Genomic DNA, 13550 nt, shown 5'->3' on the forward strand with positions numbered 1-13550 from the left:
TAAAGGCAGCCCTTCCACTCATGGCATGGCCTAAAGGCTAGTAAATGAAGGCACCCACTTCTGGGGTGCCATGTGGCCTATTGGCTTGCTGGGGAAGTGGGGCGGCATCTAGGGGTGTGTGAAGCACCGGGTAGGGGGCCTCAGGCCCTTCCTGCTCTTCCAAGTCCCAGCCCAGAGCCCTGGCGGTGGTGGGGGTGCCCACCACTGAGTCAGCAGGGATCCTCCTGAAACATGCTGACTGGTTCCCCTGGTTCACTCACCAGAGAAAAGTCTAAGTCCCCGGGGCTGCTTCCTACTCTTTCTCCCTCAGCGATGCTCCACAGTCCCCTCAGGTCTCTGGGGTCCTCAAGTGGAGTAGCTCCTCCCAACGCGGTCTCTTCTCCGGGCTCATCAGGCAGTCTGGAGCTCTGAGCGCCATGGCTCCATAGTCATGGCCTGCAGTCTGCGGCTTCCCCCTTCAGCAGCTGCTTCCTTTTATACTCCGCATCCAGGCTGAACATGCCCAGCAGAGTCGAAGGGGCAGGGCTTCCTCAGCCTACAAAGCACAGTTAACCCTTTGGGGGCTGGTACAGGATAAGTGCACCCCATCACAGAACTCTTCAGTAAATAAGTCTGTTTGTGATCTATAGGGCTGGTCTACGTACCATTTTTATACTAACACACACACAATGCCAATATAAGCATTTTATACCAGTCTAGATGCATCCACACTAGGGAGCTGTACTGCTGTAACTACATCAGTTTCTAAAACAATATGTATTTATATCAGTTCCAAAAACTGTATGTAGACAATTATGTGTAAATCCAAGTTTAAGAAAAAACTGCATGTCTTAAACCACTAAGTGTCTCTATGTAAAATATATAGAAAAACCTTGAAGTGTGCCTCTCCTCTAAGAATGAATTATGTAAAATAGCATCTTCTTAATTCAACAGATTTGCTCCCTGTGTGTATTCAGAATTATATCTGCTAAACAATGACAAAAAAATAACTTTTTATTGCTTTTACTCCTGTTAGAATGCAGTCAACATAACCAGGAGAAAGTAATGAATACCATTCTTCAGATGCATCAACTCAGTTGTTTACTGGATACCCATCAATTACACCTATACAAACCTACTGAGAGCAAACTAGTTTCACAAGCACTGAGAGCTTAGTTTAGCCTGCACAATCTTTATTATGGATGACATATGAGAAAAATAACCTAGCTTGACTCTTGGATCCCAGGTTTAGTGTTCAGGACTGGCATTTAGAAGAACATTTACTTGTAATATTTTCACCTTTGAAAACAAAATTATATTAATGTTTGAACATAATGGTATTCAGAAAAGGATGCACTTTGTCTCATGTATCTAATCTGACCGTTATATTTAAAGTAAAATTAAGAGTCTTTCATGAACCAATTTTGGGTATTTTTGATTTTGATAAAATCAAAGTTCTGAAAACACTCATTTTGAGGCTGTATATGCCAAAGAAGTGTAACACAATCAAATTTCCATTAACAGTCCCCAGTATATTACTGAAGGAACTCAACTTCTGAAGTTGGAACCTTAACAATGTAATACTAAAATGAATACTAAAGCACAGAATCTTTATAAATTCAACATGATCACAAGGAGATCAACCTCTCTTGATTATCAAATGCCACACAAGATGTGGACAAGCCAAGCAGTGCTTGCCCAAGAAATACTCACTTGCATCAGAAGGAGTTAGGTAAAATGTCTGCCCCGTAAAACGTTTGTCCCGTATGTATACGTAGCGATGGGGCAGGGCCTCCCGCCAAGACTGACAGTAATGAACCAATTTTCACCCTCTGGTGGGCGGAGCCAGGAAAGCCATACCCACCCTGCCAGAAGCATTGAGGCAGGACAGAAGGTTTAAAAGGAAGCCCCTACAGCTCAGTTGTGGAAGAGCCGGAGAAGGAAGCAAACGTCTCTCACCCGCTGCTGAGCCCTGCGTCTGAGATGGAGCTCTGTCATGCTGAGAACTCAGAGGAGGGGCTGGAACTGCTGACTGACCAGTACCTGGAGGAGCTACTGGCCGTGTACCCCAGGGAGATGGAGGAATCCAAGTAGACAGAGGTACACTCCAAAGGGGTAGTAGGAAATATCCCAGGGATACCAGACAATAGTCCACTTGTGTTGCCAGAATTCAGATCAGCGTGTTTCAGTGGGATCCCTGTTGACCCAGTGGTGGAACCATTTCCCACTGTTAGGGCTCTGGGCTGGGACCCAGTGGAGTCGGGTGGTCCCTGGGGTGACTATCTACTCACCTTAGGCCAAGAGGCCTGCATTTAGCCAGAATGGCCAGGGATGCAAAACACATCCTCTGAAGTGTCCCTAGCCTCTGATTGCCAGAACCTTGGAATGAGCGACAGGAAATGAATCACTGGATGATTACCTGTTCTATTCATTCCCTCTGAAAACACCTGGCATTGGCCACTGTCAAAAGACAGGATACAGGGCTAGATGGACCATTAGTCTGACCCAGTATGGCCGTTCTTATGTTTGTCCACTATCTGCCTGAGCCAGGAGGCCAGGCGAAAGACAGCTTACTGCTTTGCCCTGCCCAGAGGGCCAGAGCCTCATTAAACTGATTCTTGCTCTGCCCTGACCAGAGAGCTATAACCTCTGAGCCCTGGTCTACACTAGGAGTTGAGGTCGAATTTAGCAGCATTAAATAGATTTAACCCTGCACCCATCCACACGACAAAGCCCTTTTTTCGACTTAAAGGGCTCTTAAAATTGATTTCTTTACTCCACCCCCAACAAGGAGATTAGCGCTGAAATCGGCCTTTCCGGGTCGAATTTGGGATAGTGTGGACACAATTCGACAGTATTGGCCTCCGGGAGCTATTCCAGAGTGCTCCATTGTGACCGCTCTGGACAGCACTCTCAACTCAGATGCACTAGACAGGAAAAGGCCCACAAACTTTTGAATCTCATTTCCTGTTTGGCCAGCGTGGCAAGCTACAGGTGAGTACAGAGCTCATCAGCACAGGTGACCATGATGGAGTCCCAGAATTGCAACAGAGCTCCAGCATGGACCAAACGGGAGGTACGTGATCTGATCGCTGTGTGGGGAGAGGAATCCGTGCTATCAGAACTCCGTTCCAGTTTTCGAAATGCCAAAACATTTGTCAAAATCTCCCAGGGCATGAAGGACAGAGGCTATAACAGGGACCCGAAGAAGTGCCGCGTGAAACTTAAGGAGCTGAGGCAAGCCTACCAGAAAGGTGAACGGCCGCTCCGAGTCAGAGCCCCAAACATGACACTTTTATGATGAGCTGCATGCCATTTTAGGGGGTCAGCCACCACTACCCTAACCGTGTGCTTTGACTCAGTCAATGGAGGGGGAGGCAACACAAAAGCAGGTTTTGGGGACGAGGAAGATGATGATGATGAGGTTGTAGATAGCTCACAGCAAGCAAGCGGAGAAACCAGTTTTCCTGACAGCCAGGAACTGTTTCTCACCCTGGACCTGGAGCCAGTACCCCCCGAACCCACCCAAGGCTGCCTCCCAGACCCGCCAGGCAGAGAAGGGACCTCTGGTGAGTGTACCTTTTTAAATAGTATACATGGTTTAAAAGCAAGCATGTTTAATGATTAATTTGCCCTGGCATTCGCGGCCAGTACAGCTACTGGAAAAGTCTGTTAACGTGTCTGGGGATGGAGTGGAAATCCTCCAGGGACATCTCCATAAACCTCTCCTGGATGTACTCCCAAAGCCTTTGCAAAAGATTTCTGGGGAGGGCAGCCTTATTCCGTCCACCATGGTAGGACACTTTACCACTCCACGTCAGTAGCACACAGTCGTGAATCATTGCAGAACAAAGCATTGCAGTGTATGTTTGCTGGCATTCAAACAACATCCGTTCTTTATCTCTCTGCATTATCCTCAGGAGAGCGACATCATTCATGGTCACCTGGTTGAAATAGGGTGCTTTTCTTAAAGGGACATTCAGAGGTGCCCGTTCCTGCTGGGCTGTTTGCCTATGGCTGAACAGAAATGTTCCCCGCTGTTAGCCACGTGGTGGGGGGAGGCAAAACGCGACCTTGTAATGAAAGCACATATACTCTGTATGTAATGTTAACAGCAAGGTTTACCGTGAAAGAGTGTACCCATTGTTCTATAAAATGTGTCTTTTTAAATACCACTGTCCCTTTTTTTTTCTCCACCAGCTGCATGTGTTTCAAGGATCACAGGATCTTCTTCCCAGAGGCTAGCGAAGATTAGCAGGCGAAAAAAACGCACTCACAATGAAATCTTCTCTGACCTCATGCTGTCCTCCCACACTGACAGAGCACAGACGAATGTGTGGAGGCAGACAATGTCAGAGTGCAGGAAAGCACGAAATGAACGTGAGGAGAGGTGGCAGGCTGAAGATGATAGGTGGCGGCAGCGTGATGAGAGGAGGCAGGATTCAATGCTGAGGCTGCTGGAGGATCAAACTAATATGCTCCAGCGTATGGGTGAGCTGCAGGAAAGGCACCTGGAGCACAGACTGCCGCTACAGCCCCTGTGTAACCGACTGCCCTCCTCCCCAAGTTCCATAGCCTCCTCACCCAGATGTCCAAGAATGCGGTCGGGGGGGCCCCCCTCTCTGGCCACCCAGCCACTCCACCCCAGAAGATTGCCCAAGCAAAAGAAGGCTGGCATTCAGTAAGTTTTAAAGTGTTAAACTTTTAAAGTGCTGTGTGGCCTTGTCCTTCCCTCCTCCACCACCCCACCCAGTGCTTCCCTCCTCCACCACCCCTCCCGGGTTACCTTGGCAGTTATCCCCCTATGTGTGTGATGAATTAATAAAGAATCCATGAATGTGAAGCAACAATGACTTTATTACCTCTGCAAGCAGTGATCGAAGGGGGGGAGGGGGTGTGTTTCATCAAGGATAAACAAAACAGAACTTTCACACTGTAGCCTGACCAGTCATGAAACTGGTTTTCAAAGCTTCTCTGATGCGCACCGCGCCCTCCTGTGCTCTTCTAACCGCCCTGGTGTCTGGCTGCACGTAACCAGCAGCCAGGCGATTTGCCTCAACCTCCCACCCCCCCATAAATGTCTCCCCCTTACTCTCACAGATATTGTGGAGAGCACAGCAAGCCGTAATAACAGTGGGAATATTGGTTTTGCTGAGGTCTAACCGAGTCAGTAAACTGCACCAGCGCACTTTTAGATGTCCAAATGCACATTCTACCATCATTCTGCACTTGCTCAGCCTGTAGTTGAACAGCTCCTGACTACTGTCCAGGCTGCCTGTGTATGGCTTCCTGGGCCATGGCATTAAGGGGTAGGCTGGGTCCGCAAGGGTAACTATAGGCATTTCAACATCCCCAACGGTTATTTTCTGGTCTAGGAATAAAGTCCCTTCCTGCAGCTTTTGAAACAGACCAGAGTTCCTGAAGATGCGAGCGTCATGTACCTTTCCCGGCCATCCCACGTTGATGTTGGTGAAACGTCCTTTGTGATCCACTAGTGCTTGCAGCACTATTGAAAGTACCCCTTGCGGTTTATGTACTCGCTGGCTTGGTGCTCCGGTGCCAAGATAGGGATATGGGTTCCGTCTATGGCCCCACCACAGTTAGGGAATCCCATTGCAGCAAAGCCATTCACTATGACCTGCACATTTCCCAGGGTCACTAACCTTGATATCAGTAGATCTTTGATTGCGTTGGCTACTTGCATCACAGCAGCCCCCACAGTAGATTTGCCCACTGCAAATTGATTCCCGACTGACCGGTAGCTGTCTGGCATTGCAAGCTTCCACGGGGCTATTGCCACTTGCTCCTCAACTGTGAGGGCTGCTCTCATCTTGGTATTCTGGCACTTCAGGGCAGGGGAAAGCAAGTCACAAAGTTCCATGAAAGTGTCCTTACGCATGCAAAAGTTTCACCGCCACTGGGAATTGTCCCAGACCTGCAACATTATGCAGTCCCACCAGTCTGTGCTTGTTTCCCGGGCCCAGAATCAGCATTCCATGGCATGAACCTGCCCCACTAGCACCATGATGTCCACATTGCCAGGGCCCATGCTTTGAGAGAGGTCTGTGTCCATGTCCTCATCACTCTCGTCACCCACTGAGCTATCCTTCCCCCCCGGTATTCCAGGCAGGACTGAATCTCCATTAAAACTTTTCAAGGTGGCCCTGACAGACCTCACTGAAATGATTGTCAGCCGTTGATTTCACGGAGGGAGGGGGGAGCAAATGAATACAAAACAAATCTGGTCTATTTCTTGTTTTGATCCACTCCATCTATCTTTTACATCTTTGGCTGGCAGCAGACGGTGCAGTAGGACTGCTAGCCTTCCTCATCTCCTGGCTGCTCGGCAGAAGACGGTACAATAGGACTGCCTTCAGGACTAAAGAGAATGACCTGGTCGAGTCACTCCTATTTTCAGCCCCTGCGCCCATGTCTGCCCAGGCGCTCCTGACCAACCTTACCGAGGCAGCCAAGAGCACCTAGGACATGATGACAATGGTTATCAGGTCTATTGCACCGTCTGCTGCCACAAGGCAATGAGTTGCTGCTGTGTAGCAATGCAGTACCGTGTCTGCCAGCACCCAGGAGACGTACTGTAACAGTGAGCTGAGCGGGCTCCATGCTTGCCGTGGTATGGCATCTGCACAGCTAACCCAGGAAAAAAGGCATGAAACGATTGTCTGCCATTGCTTTCACAGGAGAGAGGGCCTGACGACACGTACTCAGAACCACCCGCGACAATGTTTTTTGCCCCATTAGGCATTGGGATCTCAACCAAGAATTCCAATGGGTGGCAGAGACTGTGGGAACTGCGGGATAGCTACCCACAGTACAACGCTCCGGAAGTTGACGCTAGCCTCGGTACTGTGGAAGCACTCCACCGAGTTAATGCACTTAGAGCATTTTGTGTGGGGACACACACAATCGACTATATAAAAACGATTTCTAAAAAACCAACATCTATAAATTCTACCTAATTTCCTAGTGTAGATGTACCCTGAGACTGCTAATTCCCCATTGAGCCTTGCCTTTATAGATACACAGTAATGACGGGTGTGGCCTCCCCGCAAGACTGACGGGAAGGGATAGCCACAGACCCCTACATTATACAACTGTTTAGCTGCCATATTTGTCTGCATAAAGCAACCAACTCTATCTAAACTGGTGCATAAAGTAACATGAGATATTGATTTTGAGAAAGACAAAAGCTTGTTTATACGTTCATCTCCACCAAGCAATCCTTACAGTAGCACAAACATTGCACTGAGGAAACCCACTTGCTTAGATCCTTCTTGGAATCAGGGAAAGTAGTAATGCTTGATAATGGAAGACAAGATAGTGGAGAAGCAAAAATGGAGCAAAAAAGGGTAAAAAAAGAGACATACCTATAAGCTCTGAAGGATTCTTATCACTAAAATGTTCACATAGGCGGATAAATGCTTCTGTGTTCTCAAGTGTAGGGCACTCACCATGCCTGGTAAACATGGAAAAACAAAGCTTAGAATAGAAACAACAGAAAGTGGAATGAATTCAGTACAGACTTAATTTAAAGATGAAATATTCATTTGGGTACAATCAACTTACCCTTTACACTGAAGTTTTATGTATTTGATCCCTTCTTTTTCTATATCATTCCTATCATAGAATCTAGTGGTGTTCGTCAAGTCCACCAATAAACCCATTTTAACCTAAAAGAATAAAAGCAGAGTAATTATGTTATATTTAATTGCTCCAAATATTAACAGCTCACCAATATGAATTGGCTAATAGCCAAAATAAATGGACAGTGTATTAAAGTTAATAATGCCTTTTTTTTTTTTTTTTAATACTGTGCTTGTTCATATGATCTAAGTAATATTTGGTTCCAGTACCACAATTTTTCCTCCTTCAAAGCTTCAGTGTTTCATTTTTCAACTAACTGCCAATGCCAAACTTCCCAAACCCCAAAACAATCTGCTCAAAGTGAAGAAAAAATATTTGGTGAGGAAAGAGTATGCAATCTGTATTAAAATAAAGAAAGAGTTGTTAAATGGATTCAGATATTTTTAAACTATTATGAACTCAAGCTGTAATTAAATCAACACTGTTTTTGCGCCCTGCAGCCTGAGCCCTGCAAGTCCGAGTCAGCTGACACAGGCTAGCCAAGTGTATTTAATTGCACAGTAGACATACTTCTAGACTTTTAACGCCAGTAGAGACCATCATAGTCATCTAGCCTGACTTCCTGCACATTGCAGGCCACAAAACCTCACCAACCATTCCTGTAGAGGTCCAATAACCTCAGAGTTACTTAAGTCCTAAAATCTTGATTTAAAGACTTCAAGTTAGAGAGAATCCACCATTTACTCTAGTTCAAATCAGCAAACGACCCATGCTGCAGAGGAAAACAAAAAAAACCCGGGGTCTCTGCTAATCTGACCTGGTGGAAAATTCCTTTCCAACCTCGAATATGGTGATCAGTTAGACCCTGAGCATGTGGGCAAGACCCACAAGCCAGACACCTGGGAAAGAATTGTCTGTAAGTAACTCAGAGCCCTCCCCATCTAGTGTCTCTGGCAGTTGGAGATATTTGCTAATAGCAGTCATGGATGGGTCATATGACATTGTAGGTGACCTCATCATACCATTCCCTCAATAAATTTATCACGCTAAGTCTTGAAACAAATTAGATTTTCTACCTCAGCTACTCCCCTTGGAAGGCTGTTCCAGAATTCCACCTTCATCTAATCACAAGCCTAAACTTGTTGATGGCCTGTTTATATCCATTTGTTCTTGTGTCAACACTGGTCCTTAACTTAAATAACTCCTCTCCCTCCCTGGCGTTTATCCATCTCATGTATTGTCATAGAAATGTAGGGCTGCAAAGTCATTCTAGTTCACCCCACACACAGAGGCACATTAAAGTAGACCGTCCTGACAGATGTTTGTCTAACTCAGCAGTTCTCAAACTGTGGGTTGGGACCCCAAAGTGGGTCGCGACCCCATTTTAATGGGGTCACCAAGACTGGCTTAGACTTGCTGGGGCCTGAGGCCCAAGCCTGAGCCCCACTGCCTGGGGCCTAAGCCGAAGCCCGAGGGCTTCAGCCCTGGGCAGCAGGGCTCAGGTTACAGGCCTCCTGCCTGGGGCTGAAGCCCTTGGGCTTCGACTTTGGCCCCACCCACCCAGTGCTGTGTGGCTTGGGCTTTGAGCCCCTCCACCCAGTGTGGCTGAGCTCGGGAAGGCTCAGGCTTCATTCCCTCCTCTTGGCGTCATGTAATAATTTTTTTTGTTGGAAGGGGGTCACGGTGCAATGAAGTTTGAGAACCCCTGGAGTAAATTGTTTTGAAAAATCTCCAGATGTGGATTCCACAACCACCCTAGGTAAACTGTTCCAATGAGTATATAGTTAGAGTTTTTTTTCCCTAATACCTAACCCAAATCTCCCTTGTTGCAAACTAACCAGTTACTTCTTGTGCTCCTTTCAGTGGAAATGGAGAACAATTGATCACCATCCTCTTTAAAACAACCTTTACCATATTTTAAAACATATCAGGTCCCCTTCTCAGCCTGCTCTTCTCCAGACTAAACATGCCCAATGGTTTTGACTTTCCCACACGGGTCATGTTTTCTAAACCTCTTACTTTTGTTGATCTCATCTGGACTCTCTCCAGTTTGTCCACAATGTTAAACTGTGACATTCAAAACTGGACACAATACTCCAGCTAAGCCCTCACCATTTCTGAAAAGAACGGGACAGTTGCCTCCAGCATCTTACATATGACACTTTTGTTAATATATCCCAGAATGACATTAGCCTTTCTTGCAACAGCACTGACAATATTCCTCAACAGAAGATCCAGGTGCTTTTTCATGGCTTTGAAACTCTCCAGTTCATCAACTGGGCCAAACTGTCAAAGAAAATTATGCATTTACTATGTATGGCTTTCTAAGATTCATTGCACTCTACAAAAACAAAAGGATTACAAGGTGAGTCCGTACTAAAAAAAAATCAGTTTATCAGCTACTGATGTGCTTTAAAATCAAAATCAGTAGACCTAATCTTATTCCATAGTTAGAAATGTTAAAAAGAAATACTTTAAAATATATACCAGTAACTCACTTAAAAAAATACACTGTTTTAATGTTTAATCATAATACACTTGTAAGAGGATGGTGATAGTATGTCACTGTGATATTAGTAAAACACTTATGTATTCAGAAACATACAGGAGTTCTGATTAATAAAAATATCTATATAAAAAGATAACAGGCTTCTATTTACATTTAACCACAATAGGCCATCAGTTATTTAACTTTGTGTATAGCAAAGCTATAGATCAAAAGCACAAGCTTTTCTGGAATGTCTAGAAGCAATCTTCAGCTGTGATTGGAGTATTACTCCTGGGGAAAATTCTGCACCAAACAAATTAAAAATTCTGCAAAATTCTGAATATTTTTTGGTCAAAATAACACTATGTAATCACGCCAGTTTCAATTATTTTGGTAATTTATTTTAAAATACTGGTCAGCAACTATGTCTAGAACATTACAGACAACAAAAATTCCCTCAAGAATAGAGAGTTAAAGAAACCCCGCCAACAATCCAGCTCTTGTTTCTCTGCCCCCTCGTCCCCAAAGCCCAGCCAGGGAGCCAGACACCCACACCCTCTTCTCCCAGAGCTCAGCCACAGGGCGCCCCCCAGCTCAGACACAAACACCTCCTCCAACCCAAGAGCCCAACTGCAGGACAACCCCTAGCCCAGACACCCACACCCCCTTCTGGGCCTTGACTATACCAGGAAACAGGTTATTTAAAAGAACGTTAGCTAACACGTTTTAATTAAATTCGCTTTAAAAATGCATTAGGCTCCTGACGCAGAGTTTAAGCACTTTTCAACATATTAGCTCATCATGCTCACCATATTAGCTCAACATATTAGCCAATCCAAGGACTGCAGAGATTACCTTTAAAAATGTGAAACAAATGTAAACTTCATGTCATCTACCCGAGTCCATATGCAACCTAAAAAATACCTCTGAGAAGTGTGAATTGTACTAAGTTAGCACATCTGAAGTGTGATGACAAATTAAATACCAACATTAACTACCTCAGTGGTCATCATTTTAGTAGGAACATAAATATGAGGAGGTTACTTACCTGTAAGTAGAGGTTTTTGAGACGTGTGGTCCCTATTTATATTCCAGATATGGTTGCACATGTGCCAGAGCCAGAAGATTTTCATAGCAGTGTCCACTAACCCACACATGCGCCGTGAGTCAGCTCGTGTCTCAGACAAAGTTATACAAGTCGTGCAAGTCGATGCCTCTTCACTCACCCACTTACCGCTGAGCATACCAGTCCGCAGCAGAGAACACGGAGGTAGGTTTTGGAATACAAATAGGGACTACACATCTTGAAGAACCTCCAGTTTCAGGTAAGTAACCACCTCTCCAAGTGATGGTGCCTATATGTATTCCAAACATGGGTGAATATCGAGCAGTTGTCAGAGGAGATGGGCATGAGGATGCAAGAGGCATCACAGCCTGTAATACAGCATGGCCTACTGCAGCATCCTCCGCCATCCCTTGGGCAATGGCATAATGGGTTGTGAAAGTATGTACTGAACACCACGTCACTACCCAGCAGATGGCCTTTCAGGAGAAAGTGGATGGGGCTGCCTGTACCCACATCAAGTGTGCTGTAATTCCATTGGGCGGTGGGTGTTGGACAACATATAACATTCTCGGATGCAGTCGGAAACCCATTTTGAGATTCGTTGGGAGGAGAGGGCTTGGCATTTGGAGCAGTCAGCAATGGGAACGAATAGTCTGGTAGAGGCACGAAATGAGTGAGTTCTGTGCAGGTAGAATGCCAGCATGCGGCAGATATCAAGGGAGTGAAGAGTCCTGTCCACAGGGGTGGCATGTGGCTTAGGATGGAAGACCGGGAGGTGAATAGGTTGGTTGAGGTGGAACTTTGACACCTCCTTCAGGAGGAACTTGGAATGCAGTCGTAAGGAAACCTTATCCTCATGAAATATAGTGTAAGGAGGAGTCAGCCATTGTGGCTGCCAGTTCATTGACCCTCCTCGCCAAGGTGATAGCCATGAGGAAGGTTACCTTCATGAAGCGATATGAGGGGGAACATGTTGCCAGGAGGTTCAAAGGGGGGATCTGGTGAAGATGGGGAGGACAAGATTGAGGTCCCACAGTTCTGGTGGAAAGCTGTTGAGAAGGCCTTTCATGAAGCAAATAGCAGTGGGGTGAGTAAACACCAAGTGGCCATCCATGAGGGGAAGGAAGGCACTAATCACCGCCAGGTGGGCTTGGACAGAGCTGAGGGCAAAGCCTGACATTTTGAGTTCCAAGAGGTAATTCTGGAAGTCAGAAATGGATACTGTATCCAGTGGGTGGTGATGGCATTGAGCCCAGAATATGAAACATTTCCATTTTGCTGCATTGCAGGCGTGTGTGGAGGCCCTCCTCCTTTGGGTAAGGACGCATTGCACTGGTATAGAACATGCTTTGCCTTCACACGAATTCCATCAAAAAATCAGGCCGTGAGGAGAAAAAGTCCCGGATTGGGATAGTGGACCCTGCCACAGTCCTGGGTGAGGAAGTCCAGGAGTGCGCAGAGGTGGAGTGGTGTGCAGATGGAGAGTCTGAGTAGGTACGCAAACAAAAACTGGCAGAGCCAGAATGGTGCTATGAGAATGACAGTAGCCCGATCTCCACAGATCTTGCGACAGACTTGTGGAATGAGGGGAATGGGAGGGAAGGAATAGTGGAGGTTGCCCCTCAAGGGTAGGAGAAGAGCATTACCATGGGAGTCACGGCACACAGCACCTCTGGAACAGTAGAGGGAAAACGTACAGTTGGTGTTCATGGCAAAAAGGTCCCAGCGAGGGGTGTCCCAGGTATGGAGGACAGAGCAGAGAGTGGGATCACGTCACTCCCACTTGTGGTTGAGGTATAGGGTCCTGCTGAGCACATCAGCCAAGGAGTTGTGTGCTCCTGGGAGATAGGCTGCTCGGAGTGCAAGGTGGTTGCAAATGCACCAGTTCCATAGGTGGACGGACTTGGAACAGAGGGACGGGGACTTGGTACCACCTTGTTTGTAGATGTAGGTCACTGCTGCAATATTGTCTGAGAGGAGCTGAACATGTCGCAAGCGAAGTAGAGGCTGCTACACATGGCAGGCTAAGTGAACCACCTGCAGCTCCAGGACATTGATGTGCATTCTGACCTCTACCAGCTTCCAAATGCCTTGAGTGCTGTGATGGTTTAGGTGAGCACCCCAACCGGCAAGGGAGGCGTCTGTGGTCATGATGACAGTCGTGACCAGGACAGCAAAGGGAGTGCCAATCAGCACCTTGGAAGAGTCGGTCCACCAGGTGAGGGAGGCCAGAACCAACTGTGGGATGAGCATTTTGGCTTCCAAGTGATCGCTGTGGGGTCTGAAGACCATCAGGAACCACAGGTGGAGGCATTGCATATGTAAGCAGGCATGCAGTGTTACAGAAGTGCAGACTGCCATATGCCCAATGAGACAGAGGCAACAGTGAGCCATAGTGCAAGGGCTGCAGTGTAA

The 13550-nt window shown here is 46.6% G+C and overlaps 1 protein-coding gene across 1 annotated transcript in view; it reads right to left on the reverse strand.

The window, feature by feature from the left end:
* RNGTT (RNA guanylyltransferase and 5'-phosphatase) overlaps positions 1-13550 on the reverse strand; it is a 441453-nt gene that overhangs the window by 405696 nt on the left and 22207 nt on the right. The window contains exons 3-4 of the mRNA XM_077812806.1: positions 7564-7667; positions 7365-7453 (exon numbers count right to left, since the gene is read on the reverse strand). Of these exons, the coding sequence (XP_077668932.1) occupies positions 7365-7453; positions 7564-7667 (193 nt within the window). The remainder of the gene's footprint in view (positions 1-7364; positions 7454-7563; positions 7668-13550) is intronic.

Source organism: Eretmochelys imbricata, chromosome 3 (genome assembly GCF_965152235.1).
Source record: "Eretmochelys imbricata isolate rEreImb1 chromosome 3, rEreImb1.hap1, whole genome shotgun sequence".
NCBI lineage: Eukaryota > Metazoa > Chordata > Testudines > Cheloniidae > Eretmochelys > Eretmochelys imbricata.